Below are 14,959 nucleotides of genomic sequence, written 5' to 3'. Positions count from 1 at the left end.
CAATGCCATATATAATGATATTTAACTTTTTTGACTAATGTTTGTTAGTAAGAATGTATATCGCTAGATTTCAATGCGCTACTATTAGAATATAAATTTCTATGTCGTAGATAGCGTTTTACGATTGTTATAAATACCATAATTATTGATTTAATTCTAATTCAATTTCTATATATTGCATGCTCCCTTTAACATTTTTTCAAGAGAGCGGAATGCTTGCTTTAAGAAACTAAGTATCTACTTAAGCATTGAGATTATATTAATGAAATGAATGTAAATTTTCTGAATAACGAAATGCAATGTTGGTACAACTTATTATTTCGAGTACATGAAATCACGTTTATAAAAAATAAAATGAAATTTGACATTATATACAGAGATTATTATTTTCTTTCAAATTTATCATTATCGAGTCGTATAAATTAATGAATAATGCGTCCAATTGCTAAGATTGTTTATTAGAATGAGAAAAACTTAAATCCACAAATTAATAATTAATAGAATCGGTTGTGCTTGTATTTAATTATATGTTAATATGACAATGAAATAAACAATAAGCAAGGGAAACTCGCAAATTGACTATCAAGTGATGATATAACAATCCATGATATCGTAACTCTAAATACCATCCTTAATTTGCAATCCCTAACTTATCAGAAATAAATAAGTAATTTATGGATAAGAGGACATTTCGAAATATTTATTTTACTTATTTACATGAAAGCGCGTACATATGAATGAAAGGTACGGTCGATCATTTGAGAGTATGCCATACTGTAACGAGCTTTCTGGGATTTTGCAGTACGGAAAACCAATGGAGTCGCTCGGTTGCTCCGCGAACTCCTTTACCAAGAGCAATTTTGCCTATAGAGACGTCTTTTGATTTCTGGAAAGAGTTGACCGAATCCTCGCTGTCACTCGGTAATTCGTTCATCATTGGTACGTTGTTGTCCTCTAGCGAGGCCTGCGTACAATAAATTACATTGTAGATTCAAGATTTGTCATCCTTCATTCTCTCCCCAGCTTCTCTATTCATTTTTTCTTTCATCTTTTAATTAATTTCAATAATCATCGACCGCGTTTTTATTTATGGCAATGCTAATTCGTTAATGTAGCTCTCTCTCTCTGTTTGCAATCGTTGAGTTTTATTATATCGATAATTATTAGGCCGTTTCATATATGTATAATTTTAAATTATACATACATAGATACATTACGGTTCGAAGAATAAGTTTATTTAGCTATTAAGTTTAATGATTTTTATGATTAGCAATAATGCGACAACCTGTAATTCGACTGGAATAATTTTAATATAATCGAAGCTCATTAAGACTGTTAAGGAGTTTAAAGGCGAGAATTTGAATTGACGCATCGCGTAAGAAGAAAATTTTTTGAAATTTTCGTCATTGCACTGCAACAGTCGAGATAATAATGATATCTAATGATTTTGAAATCTATCTTATTGATATTTCATTTATATTATATAACGATTAACATTGTCAAAATTTCATAGTTATAATCAACTGTGACTTGCGTTTGATTAAATACGGGATAAAAAGAAATATCGCCAATATTCAATTATTGCGATATTAAATATAATAAATTCGAATGAATAACAGACAAACATTTTTTTGACATAGAATGTTAGTAAATGTTTAATATATATTTGCTTCGATTGCAACTTAGGCGTTCATAGTTTTTTTCGCGGTATTCTGATTATTAATGAGTAACAAAAATGAATATTATAATATTAAATAACAATAGTTCATAAAAACTACTCGATATAACTACTCATGTGAATACAAAAATATTTATTCTCAAGATTACTTTGTACATTAAGAGAAATTGCTCTTACTACCAACTCTTACCTTACTGCATAAAATAATAAGAAACTGTAATATGTCAATCTGTGATACTGGTAAATCAAATGTGAGTGTCTCGTTGAATTCAGGTTCTGCATTGGCTCGAATGAATTTAGTTTTCTTCTTTTTAATTTTTCTCCCAGTTTTTCCATTCAACAACAAAATTCTTACGTATGGATCTGTTGGATTAGATTTGTTCGGAACATTAATATTGTCAGAGATGTTTATTAATGGTATTAAAAGCAAGCATCGAGACATTCATAGCACCGGATTACGACTTTACTGTCTTGATGCATTTTCGAGAAGTTAATAGAGCATTAACAGAGTGAGAGAGAGAGAGAGAGAGAGAGTGTGTGTGTGTGAGTGAGTGAGTGAGAGAGTAGATAAAACGGATCATAAAAGCAAAAAAGAATAAAAAAAAAATTAAGGCATCAATTGTAGTGGATTTTCTACCAATGTCGTAGCATTTATAAAACCGATATTAAAATCAATGACCATTGTGATATAGTAAAATAAATATAACTAATTAATTATATTTCAATTTAAGAATTATTATTATTCATTTGAAGCAGACTCTGTTGCCTTGAGTTTTTGTGTAAATAAAAAACGAACGCGTGTTATACATAACAATACTATTATGGTAATAAAAGTTGTAATAAAAAAAAAAAAGTTTTCTTCGAGTCTGCCGATGAGCGAGAATAAATATGCCAAGTTCGTCGAGAACTAATATTATAAATATCATCAACTAACAATTTGACAATATTAACATTTACAAATGAAATTTACATATAACTTATTGTTCATATAACTGACGATACGAGAGTGTGTGTGTGTGTGTGCGCGCGCGCATGTGTGTTCGACAATAGTAGTCAACATGAATTAATGCATTGATCGACACGAGTATGAATATATGAATGCTCAAAATATTTCAATATTAAAAGCTTTTATTAAAAGGACAGCATTGCACTTTCCTATATCACACGTATGTATAACTTACTAAATTCATTTAGATTCAGTACTACCGGTACGAACTTGACATTGCGCAATTTCATAACCTTGATGGTTAAGCGCTGCGCAGTAGGCAGATAACTGATGCCGAGTAGTATATTTCCAAATTCCTATAACGCCAGGTTGTACAATAACTCAAATAGTATCGATAAATTTTACATGTCAAGATATTGAAGAAAGTAAAGCATGTAACAAACCTCTCTGGATTTTTTCATTTGTAAATTGAAAAGATGAGTTTCTGGATTTAAAAATAGTTTCTTAGCATCTTTAAATGGGACTTGCAATTCGCATAGTTTTGTGTCGTTTGCATATCGATCGTGATCATAAGCTTCGATATTTAATATCCAATCCTGAGAATATAAATCAAATTTTGAAATCAAGTTGTTTTGAGAATGAGTGTTTTAGATTTTTAGAATTTATAATAACTAATCTATCGCTTCCCAAGATTATATTAATTATACGTAAAGAAAAAAAATTCTTAAGCTTTGATTTATTAACGTCTATTCGTTTATATAGTCACATAATGTTCAAAGAACGAGAAACAAAGTATTTGTATAGACATAGTAGACGTTGAAGTATTTTTAACTCGAATACCGCTTAAAAACATTCAAATAATGAATTTTTGTAGATATAGTTCTTTTTTTTTTTTTTTTTTTTTTTTTTTTTTTTTTAAATTGTCAATTATCTGTAATTTTGTAATTTAGTAATTTCTTCTTTTTTTTTTCTTGTCACAGTTTAACGGCCGTGAGCGATTAAAAATGTATTTATTAAAGTAAGTCGCATAGAAGATATACGAGGAAAAGCAAAAAAAAAAAAAAATAAAAAAAATAATAATAATAATAATAATAACAAAAGAAGATGAAAAAACAAGTTATAATAAACGAAAAATTTAACAACCCATTATCAAATCATTTGCGTATTTCCTTCTCATTATTAATTAATAATTCTTTTAAATATTGGTCAGTATGTTTATAGTTGTATATAGTTGTATGTAGAACGATAAGCAGGTCTACAACAGACTGGCTAAATAACTATAAATTTCACTAGAAAATGAATCCTAAGGCTTAAAATGAAATATACTCTGATATCTTTTGCCGTTGCTCCAGCAATCACGAAAGACTCCCGAAAAATCGGATTTGCCGTGTGCCTAATGCATTTAGTTTTGAAAGTGTATAGCTTTTGTTTCTTTCGATGCGTCCAAAATTGTTTGAAAACATCGAGTGATACGTAAGGCTCCATCGTGCAGTTGTATTGCTTCGGTGGAAGACCCGATAAGGCCTGTAAAACAAAGTTGCGCCGTAACTACTTGATTCTCGAAAATTCCACTCAAGGACTTATAATATATTTCATTGCTTATTTTAATTAGGCCGGACTTCATGTAATAACGTAAAATATTAATAATTAAAATATGCACCTCAATGCCAATGACGAGTTTCGAAGCCGTAAGCCCTTCGCAATATGGTAAATACCGTAGGCTCAGTGTTATTTCAGTTGGAAATTCTTTTTCTTTGTTTGATTTCTTTTGCTTTGGTGGTGGTGCAAGATTCTGGACAAAGAATTTATATTTATTCTCATTGTTGTGTTTGTTATTATTTTTATTTATAACTATTATTGTCATTATTATTAGGTACGATAAAATAAATGTCTACCATTACTGTAGTTGAGTCGGCTATTCTAAACTGACTGTTGTCAGAGTTGAAGGAATCTCCTGGACTCTCGCAGATCGTTCCTTAAATGAAAAATTAATCTCTAAATGATTTATCAAAGTTGTCTTGGTATTTCATTGTATGCATAAATGAATAAAGAGGATGTATATCTTTTTTTTTTCTTCCACAAACACCCCCCCCCCCAATAGATCATTAATATGTAATGTTTATGGCCATATTATGAAATGAAGAAATGGCTGATAAGTAATATTTACCATTTTCAGTATCATATAAACTACCGAGTCGCCAAGACCTGTAGCTAATGTCATTGAGGTTTAGATTATCGTTTGGTTTATTATTTTGCTTCGCAGACACAGACTGTTCTGACTTTTCTGGAACATACGATTTAATGCACAGCTCAGACATTGAACGATAGTAATTATATTTAGAGAAATTATATTTTTTTGAATTTAACCAATTTATTTCTCGCTTTAAACTTATCTAAATGCCATCCTATTCTACGCCCACGTGAAATATTATCTATAAAGCTTAATATTATATACAGCGATCAATTTTTGTATATTTAATTTTGTGATATCGATATTTAAATTATTGTAAGCCTATAAAGGTTAAAGTCCCACTGATAAGTTACTTTTGAAATTTAATGAATCGATCTTTCTCATCGAAACGACGCTACCCGATATGTTCAAATGAAATCGATTGTCCCATTTCATCCGCACTAGTCAGAAAGTATTCACGCGAACAAGAAAATAGAAAATTTTTTCAAATTTTAAATAATGCGCGTAAGACATAAATTACGATGCTCATTGCACAAAGCTCATTGTGAAATATGTAAACGTTAAGACAATGGATCTCTCGTATGCAATGAAATCGTATATAGAGGTTACGAACACGGGGACAGAAATATTTCTTGGTAACGGCATCGAGCAGCCAAAGAAATATTGTTTTCTTTATTTAAATAACGGCCTCAAATAATATTTAATGCCATATGAAATTGTGCGCAGGGTTCGACTACATTACATACAACGATTACATTTCTTATGAATTTTGTCCGAATTATCTCAATCTCCGGATAATCTAATTTTAACATACATAGAGAGATGTTACGCAATTATATAAAGTTTTAGACTAGGCAAATAAAAACTATAAATGATTTATTATATCCGAAGTTTCGAATGCCCTTTTTATGAATATTTTTCATGTTTGTGTAATGAATTTCCTTACTGGTGGTATGATAAATTCAAGTTTTGTAATTCTAGTTTGTCATTTGTCTATGTCAATTGAAATAGTTTTATAATAATTTTAAATATTTACATCACAAGAGCTCTTCTTTCTTTCATTCAAGCAAATCACAAGACAATTAATGCATTAAAAATCCAACACCCGTCAATAAAAATTAAATTAATCAAACGATACTTCTACTTGAATTTCCGATGAAATTTATCATTTCTCCCTATAGATTTGCAATCTATTACAATTTGCAATCATTGAGATGAAAAGAATTTTGAAGTCAATGCATCTATTCACTACAAATACTCTATTCCATAGAATAGTATAAATAAGTATGTAACAATAAAATTTGTTTTCCACCTTCATTATTCTAATTGTAAAATATATTCTATTGCAATACCACATTTAATTAAATGTAAAAATTTATAAAGATTTGTTGGAGATTAGAATAATCGAATGTTTGTTAGAGTATAGCTTTAGCGTAGGTACATTTAAGAAAATCGTCAAATATACGTGATCCGTCAGGATCTTTAAATGACAATAACAGGAATTGCATTAATGTTTAATGCTTATGATATTAAACGAATTAGTATTACAAGACTTGATTTTGGGCGCAATTAATGAAATTAAATGTACGCTTATTTTTGCAAATACAAATAGCACCTCGATAATTATTTCAAATTGTATTAATAAAACAATAACTATAATAAAATCAATGCGCGATAATAAACAATTATTTATTGATACTTACTTCTTGGTCTAACACATTCGTATCCGATACAGCCTGGTGTGATAAGACAAGCAATTATTAGGATTACTGATATAACTACAACGAAAATAGTACAATATACTATTATTTGGCCCAAAGGGCCTAAAAAATCGTCGTTCACCATTCACTAAAAATAAATAATAAATTATAAGTGTTATTAGCAGAGATATGACTTACTTCATGGTATATGCCGATAGTTGTGATTCGGCGCTTTTGACTTATGTTTGCATATGTTATTTAACAAGGTAGAATAATTTTTCAAGTAAAGCATTACACGTACCACGTGGCATATTCTAATCGAAAAATAAATATTCATCGTATCTACTTTATTTATTCAATATATTAATTGTACTTGAAAGTCAGGGAATGTTAAATATTATTTGGAAACTCTATAATTTACTAAGTTTATGATAATAAGAATTATACGCCAATAAAAATAAGTTTGAGAATAGTAGGTAAAACATTTATATACAATAATTATTTGCGTAATAATTAAATGTAATTTGTTTATATATATATATATATATATATATATATATATATATATATATATATATGTAACTGTCTAAGATACAAATATAAGGACATTACGTATATTCATTTATTTTTTAGAAATATGAATGAAAATATAACGAATGATTTTGTTAATTTAAACAGATGTATCTTGTATAGAACAGAAGTAATCTCTTATGTATTCTTAGATATTTTACAAATGTTTATTTATCGAGCATGTTTATGGTTTTGCTTCTTCTTTTTCTTTTTCTCTTTTAGTTTATCATTATGAAGTCTCATGTTTTATGTACTGTCATTAAAATTCCTAATACTATATTTTTAAATGTTTAAAAACTGTTTTAAAAAATGTGTTTTCTTTACAAGCGCATACACATGCGTATACTGATAACATAAGGTTATTACTGAATTTTTACTAAGTAAATTTGTTTTGTACATGTAGTAAGAAAAAATACCTTTTACATAATGCTTTAAATTTTGATAAAATTGAAAAGTAAAAACCTTACTTTTCTTCATTTAGCATACTTATGTTTAAAACTGTTCTATATTGATAAGACACGATACTACAATTTTCTATAGTTATAGTATAAAAATAATAATAGCTGTGACGACTCATCGCATGAATTTTAGATTATTATTAATATACAATATTAATATATTTTACAAAATTCATTGTCTTCAAGTTTTATTTAAAGTTGATGGTTATAATGCGAATCAATAATTATTAGATTAAGCGTCATTCAAAAACGAATAAATAATTCTAAGAATAAGCGTAATTTTATAAAATGATGATATTACTTATTATTTAATAGAGTACCGTTAACAGGATCTCTTTATTATAGGCATATTACCCTTCAAATTACCACGTATTCCTTAAATAATAAGAAATAGCAATATTTATTTTGGTATTAACCGTGAGACGAATAAGCTTTGCAAACTAATTAATACAATATTAAAAAATTCGTAAAATCGGAAAACTCTCTAATATCTGATTTTAAATCGCTACGTTTTTAATGTTTAACTTTAATTATAAATTTGTAAATTCTTTAGAAAATGAGTGAAAAAAAAAATCCAATTCGTCAGAGCAATGGTAGATTACTTACGGCGGATGCTCGTGCTATTTGATTATTCGTACTATTAATAAATTATAAAAATTATCTCTTCGAAATAATAAATACCGATGTATATTATTTATTTATATGCAAATCGATCTATTTATTTTATCATACAAAGTATAATAGTATAAATGTATCAATTTCATAAGTTTTATTATTTATCTTTCCGTTTTTTCTTTTTTATTTTTAATTAATACACGTCGTCGTAATGTTATTTTTTAAAAATGGTTTTTTAATAGTATTATTTTTCTAATATCCATCGAATAAAGAACGACGCGTGTATAAAAATAATTACAAAATTTGAGAATGCGCATGAAACTGTAGGAATTTTACTTTATTGTTAAAATTGTAAATAAACGTTTGTTTTAGTAAAGCACAGTCAAGCGGTTAAGATTACGTGTAAATTCTTCTTTTTTCCTTGCACAAATTTTAACGAATGATCTGTTAATAATAATAATAATAATAATAATAATAATAAAGAAAATTATCTACGAAACATATGTCTGCATTGAGAATGATATTTTAAGAAATATATTTAATTTGTTACCATTTTATAACGTCACGGAAATTACAATTTACATCCTCCGATTAACTAAATCGTAAAAAATATCCCATAATGCATAATAGAAATAAAATATAATACAGCATTGGACATTAGCTATATATATATATATATATATATATATATATATATATATATATATATGCGTGTGCGCGTGTGTTTGTACGCAGAGATTTATTTATAAATTGAAATAGTTTTTGGTCGCGCAAAAGTAAAAATAAAAGTCAATTATTATTGGCAGGCGATTGTGGCGGCAATAGTCACGAGCGACGCGAGGATCTTAATAACGATCTTGATAATTAATTTTAAGAGCGGAATGTAAGGCGCGATTGAGAGACTCGTTTTCGTTCCTAACGAATCTTGGCTTTTCGCACGCAGGCATAGGCGGGCCGGCAAGTACTTTCTCGTAAAAGCCCGATGATAAATTCGGTCTTTATTCAGTGGCAGTATAATCGGCAGCCTACATATGCACACACACACACACACACGCGCGCGCGCGCGCGCCTCGATAGCGGCTTATCGCACTCGCGCTCGGCTTCCGGCTCATTTTCGTTTTACGCGGCTCTACGCGCACTTTTGTCGCCGAAAACTCTGGCTTATCGTTCGCCGCGACTGCGCTGTAGAAAATTCTGGACGCGAAAGTAGGCAGGGCATCGAGTCTCGATGGTCCCCATCCCCCACCATCGACGGTCGATCTATGCAAAAATCCACATTATCTTACCTCGTTTGGCTCTCAGCCGAGGCTCGCCAATCACATTATCGCTAGACTCGAGTTTTGCTTTACGTTGCGCACGATTTACGGCGTTCACGAGGAGGGAATGAACAAAAACAAGTTATGTGGAAATTTGAGTTCGCACGTTGGGGATGCGAGCCTAATAAAGGCTAATGAGTTTTTCTCTTTCCACGCGTGCGGCGCGCGATTCTCTTTTGACAAGCACGTGCGCGATGCCAGGCCTCTTGGCTTTTAATGTCTCGCAGCACATTGTTCTCGGGGACGTGGGATATTTATTTCTTATACGAACGTGGAGGTGGTCATTTGCTTTCCAATCGCCGAGTTGCCGTTTGGTCAAAGGTCGATTATTATACGTATGTAAAAGCTACCGCGTTATTGATTTGCGAGCTAATTATGAATGAATATTTAGAGAGAGAGAGAGAGAGAGAGCGCGACTGAGATCGGGATACATGAGATTTCAGAGTCAGCGGTATGGTGGGTGATCACGGATTAAGACTATTTTGAATTTTACTTTCACGGTTGTTCTACCGCTGAGTCGGGAATGAACGACTCGAGTCTGGAAATGACGATTGGGTTGACATGGTTGAGTAGAAATTTTGAACGGTTGCTGTTTGTTCAAATCGGTTTTAAAAGAAGGCAAATTTATTTTAAGACCGCACATATTGATCGACTGCTGGATTGTCGGATATCTACGGCCCACCGATTCTATTTTTTTTCTAAAATATAAATTATTATGCGCGAACGCCATTGTTAATCAAATAGATATACTTAAGTTTTATAATCAATCGCATTCAATTTCTTTATTAATTATATTTTCTATTCGTAAAATCTGACCGTTTGAAATTGTAATTTTTATAAGAGATGTAAGACTGTTGAATGTTAATATTTTCGTTACATTAATACGAAAGTTTATATTGACATGCGTGTAGTTTGAAATAATAATTTACAGCGCACATACGTCTTTAAAAGAATTCAGCTTTATTACATAGGTACACGGTATTAAACGAAGGTAAATTAATAAATAAATAATAAATTTATTCGTAAATTCCATCGTTCGTGCATCGACGAATACTGGAATTATAAAGTAAAATTATATTTGAAGTCTTATTTTGTGCTGTCAACGAATTATTGCTATTATATTAATGTCACATGTATCTGGAATGTAAAACAGTATGTGTATAGCCTCCCTATTGGCATAATATTGTCAGCAATTTTAATGAAAATACAACATCAGATATTACGCTTTACAATACTTCGATTTCGTATAATTTAATAACCTTCGATAGCTTAATTATTTAATTAACTACTATACTTCCTTCGACAACTATGGCAACTGTTCGTATTGTATACAATATATCATGATTAAAAAACAAGTTAACTTCGCATAAAAAATTTGAATGCTCAGCTAATTATTATGACTTTCCGTCAATTTAAAACATCAATGTCATTGGATTTTGATTAAATGATGTCACGTATTATTGCAATTGACATTCAATAAACTACATCACTCACCTTACAGCTGTCTTTTTTTCTATCTTTTCCCTCTTTCTTTTTTACTTGAACTTGCACATAAATTGCTGTACCATGTATATGCATAGATAATTTAAAAGTTAATAAATTGTCATTTAATATTATTTGTAATTTAATTGTCTTCGTGGTTGAAATCGATGTATCATATAATTCATAATTTGACATAATAAACTTAAGCCTTACAGGTATTTTACAAAAAAAAAAAAAAAAAAAAAAAAAAAAAAAAAAAAAACCACTAAATAAAACTTGTCATATTCTTGTATGACAGACACGAATGATGTACAAGGCTTTGCAATAAATAATCATTATTTGAAATATAAATTACAATCGTAACAAAATTGATGTTGTTAATTAATTTTTCTTATATAGATAATATTAGAAAACGCAGATTAAAAATTGCATATAATTTGGTATGATGGAAAGAATGAACAATAAGCTATAATTATAATTTTATAATAGTTTAAACATTTTCTTTTCTCCAGGCAACTATGAATTTTAAATGCTAACATTATCATTATCAGATATTTATGACTTTTCTTTTTTTTTATCATACTTAACGACTCTGTATGACAATTACTCGTGTAAGTATAAATAATCTAGTTATATCTGGTTAAATATAGTATAAATATCTAGCTTATTTCAATTAATACCGAAGTTCTTATTAATATATTTGTGAAAACACTCGCTTATACTTGTGATTTAATTGTCACAATATCAAAAAATTTAATGCACATATCTCTATGATTATTGTATTTATAATTTTAAATTTATAATTCTCATACGAATGTTTAATAGGTCATAAATATTTTACTTTAAATGTAATCGTATATTTTTATCTAGCAAATGGAGATAATTCATTACGTTGCTATTTCTTTCGAGCCAATAACTTTGAAAAGTTTTTTGAAAAGTTAAATTAAATTTGAATATGTAATTTCAAAACGATTAATATAAAAAATTGAAAATACTTTTAGAATCAAATTTTGATGGTTTCGTTACATTACAGTCATAATGTATATATATATATATATTTTTTTTTTTATCATCACAAGTTCCTCTTAACAATTCACAATAAATTATAATAATTTTTAAATATCTCTTACACGCGTTTCAGAATTGATTGATATAAATAATTCTATATTGACATATAGAATTCATAGTTATATAGAAATATTTAAAATTTGTTTAATGTCAGTCGACATCTTATTTAATGCAAAATCATTCTACAAAGTTGCTATAATAAAAATAAATTTTTAGTTTAACTCTCATTATCCGTTCAATAATTTTTATCTATTAATAAAATTATTAATGAAAATGTAAAATTCATGAATTACAAAAAGTTTCGATTACAATATTATGATATATGCCTGCCACATGCATTAATCGATTACAGAATATTATGCATTTTGTTATTTATAAAAATTATTTTAATTTCACAATAAGTGAAATTTTTTCATTTATTTTGCAATTGGAATTTTTTAAAAAACTGTTATACCTTGTTACAAAATTATTGATATGTTAAGAAGAGTCCAGTTTAATTAATTCTCTGGCGTAAGGAAAAATTAAAACAATGACGATTGATTATAGTTAATAATATTATATAATAATATATAATATTACAATTTAATTCTATGTGTTAGTATAGTGTTATTCGAATACATATTCGTATAAAGTTTTTAATGATACTGTATAGACAATTTATTTACACTTATGTATGTGCATATATAACGATTAATAATACTTTATAAAGATATAAGATAATTGTAATTAGAATAAGATTTTTACCGTTCAGTTTTACAATTTGTACAGATGATTTATTAATTAAAACGAAATAATCGAATTTAACATTATGGAAAAAGAAAGCGAGTTCAAGGATGAGTATAATTCATAATTGAAATAATTGTATCTATTATTATTATTATTATTATTATTATTATTATTATTATTATTATTATTATTATTATTATTATTATTATTATTATTATTATTTTTCTACATTATGCATAGTCTAAGTAAACGTATGTAGGTTATACACAGCTTTAAAAAGAAATTTCGTTAATGAAGTTTTTTTACCGATGTGGACTGATATCGATATTATCGATCGAGCGGTAAATTCAGTTGTATCGTGAAATATTAGTCGCAATAAAACGCGTAAAATTATTTTTTCAAAAATTAATAGAGTAGCTTCGACAATTGAATTTACGATAAGTTTTCAACACGAACAATTGCGCTCGAAGAATTAATGGGAATCGGTATTAGCGCTATCATAATGCCGATGAAATAAAAACTGAATTGTTACACGGTGGTACGTTATGTATTGCAAGCGATTGTGGACACTTGATAATGAATAAAAGAGTATAATATGTCGAATGTCTCGATGATCGCGATATAACGAAGATCGATAAAATATTAGGCAGACATTAGGCTGAACGCTAATTGAAAAATAAAACATATGCTAGTCGTAAGAAGTTATGATAACTTGGATGACGTTGGGCAAAGATCGTTTATGATCTAACTAAAATTCAAGGTGAGAGTGCACTTTACCTGTTGAATTGTTAAAATTACGGCCGCACTATACATATACAATGAATTAAAACCTGTTGCCAGTCCGACGATTTTATTTTTTCGTAGGTTTACACTAAATTCATGATTCGATTCACGATCGCCTCTAACGATGAGAATACGATGAAAAATAGTTATAATGATAAAAGTGGCTGCGGATCGATCGAATTATAAACAAAACAAAACAAAAATATATAAATATATATATATATATATATATATATATATATATTATTCTTCTTCATTCGATCCGAAGACGGCAATTATCGAAAAATAATCCCAAACGAGTGGATTTAATTAACATTTAATAAAGCGTCGAGTTGACGTAATAACGTAATAGTCGCGTAATTCGTCGATTCGTCAAATTAACCGAGTTTCAACGCTACGACGCGTCATTTGTTCCATTGCAAAATCGAGTTGAGCAACTATATAATTGTTCACATTGTTTATATACATTTCTTCATCTTCATATCACAAAGTAACAGGCAAGAAAGATTCGAGGTAACGAAGCCGCAAGACATTTCGCGCAATCACACAAATATGCAAATATGCTAATTATGCATAAGACGAGTATGCCATTATGCAAGCACGCACCGCTACTTTATCCTATCAATACCTACGCACACAGGGGAATAAATAATGAATTTTCTGGCGTTCATAGCTAACGAATCGGCGATCAATACCGCACGATTAGTTTTTAAAACAATTATAAAACTGTATGTACGAGCCAACGAGCGGGAAGCGCTAATAACAATTTTTGCCATCTAATTGTGCGACTGCCCGTTACGTTCACAATGAGCATCGCGTCACTAATGAGCCGAGAACGCGAGTTCCGGAGATCCTCGGAGCACCTGGCGACAGATAAAACCATGCGAATGGCGGCTATGGGGAGGGGGAGGGACGCGTGACCGCGAATGGGTTACTTCGTCGCCGTCGCCGATAAGATAAGAAAACTAAGGCCTACGCTGAAGCGGAATGAGCGCAGCTGAAATAATCCGAGCGTCATATTCCGATTGCGCTGCCTGTCGTCAACAGCAACAGCAACGGCAACAGCAACGCAGCACCAACAACAACAACAACAACAACAACAACGACGACGAGGACGAGGACGACAGTAACAACAACAACGACGACGACGACGACGACGACAGTAACAACAACAACGACGACGACGACGACGACGACGACGACAGTAACAACAACGACGACGACAACGACAGCACCCTATCCTCGACCGACCGAGGCACAATCGCAGCTCCCGACCCGGAGTTCCGAGCGCGACTTTGCGCCTCGAGCTACCGTCGTCCGCTTACTCACTCGACAACGTAGTGAAGCCATCGTCGTCGTCGTCGCCGTCGCCGTCGCCCTCGTCGTCGTCGTCGCCCTCGTCGTCGTCGTCGCCTTCGTCGCCGTC

The 14,959-nt window shown here is 30.2% G+C and overlaps 1 protein-coding gene across 1 annotated transcript; it reads right to left on the bottom strand.

Moving 5' to 3' along the window:
- Nucleotides 1-679: 679 nt before the first annotated feature.
- On the bottom strand, nt 680-14,597 carry Syt20 (synaptotagmin 20). Its single transcript, XM_011496231.1, has 10 exons — nt 14,510-14,597; nt 6,519-6,663; nt 4,792-4,908; nt 4,520-4,599; nt 4,285-4,416; nt 3,951-4,148; nt 3,068-3,220; nt 2,860-2,980; nt 1,869-2,041; nt 680-964 (listed from the first exon to the last, which is right to left on the bottom strand). Exons 2-10 carry the CDS (start codon nt 6,658-6,660, stop codon nt 755-757), a joined length of 1,326 nt encoding a protein of 441 aa, XP_011494533.1. The 5' UTR covers nt 6,661-6,663; nt 14,510-14,597; the 3' UTR covers nt 680-754.
- Between the last annotated feature and the right edge of the window lie 362 nt (nt 14,598-14,959).

Source organism: Ceratosolen solmsi, unplaced genomic scaffold (assembly GCF_000503995.2).
Source record: "Ceratosolen solmsi marchali unplaced genomic scaffold, CerSol_1.0 scaffold29, whole genome shotgun sequence".
In the NCBI taxonomy this organism is placed as follows: Eukaryota; Metazoa; Arthropoda; class Insecta; order Hymenoptera; family Agaonidae; genus Ceratosolen; species Ceratosolen solmsi.
The sequence above is the reverse complement of the archived record's forward strand: the minus strand, read 5'-3'. Positions and strand labels throughout refer to the sequence as shown.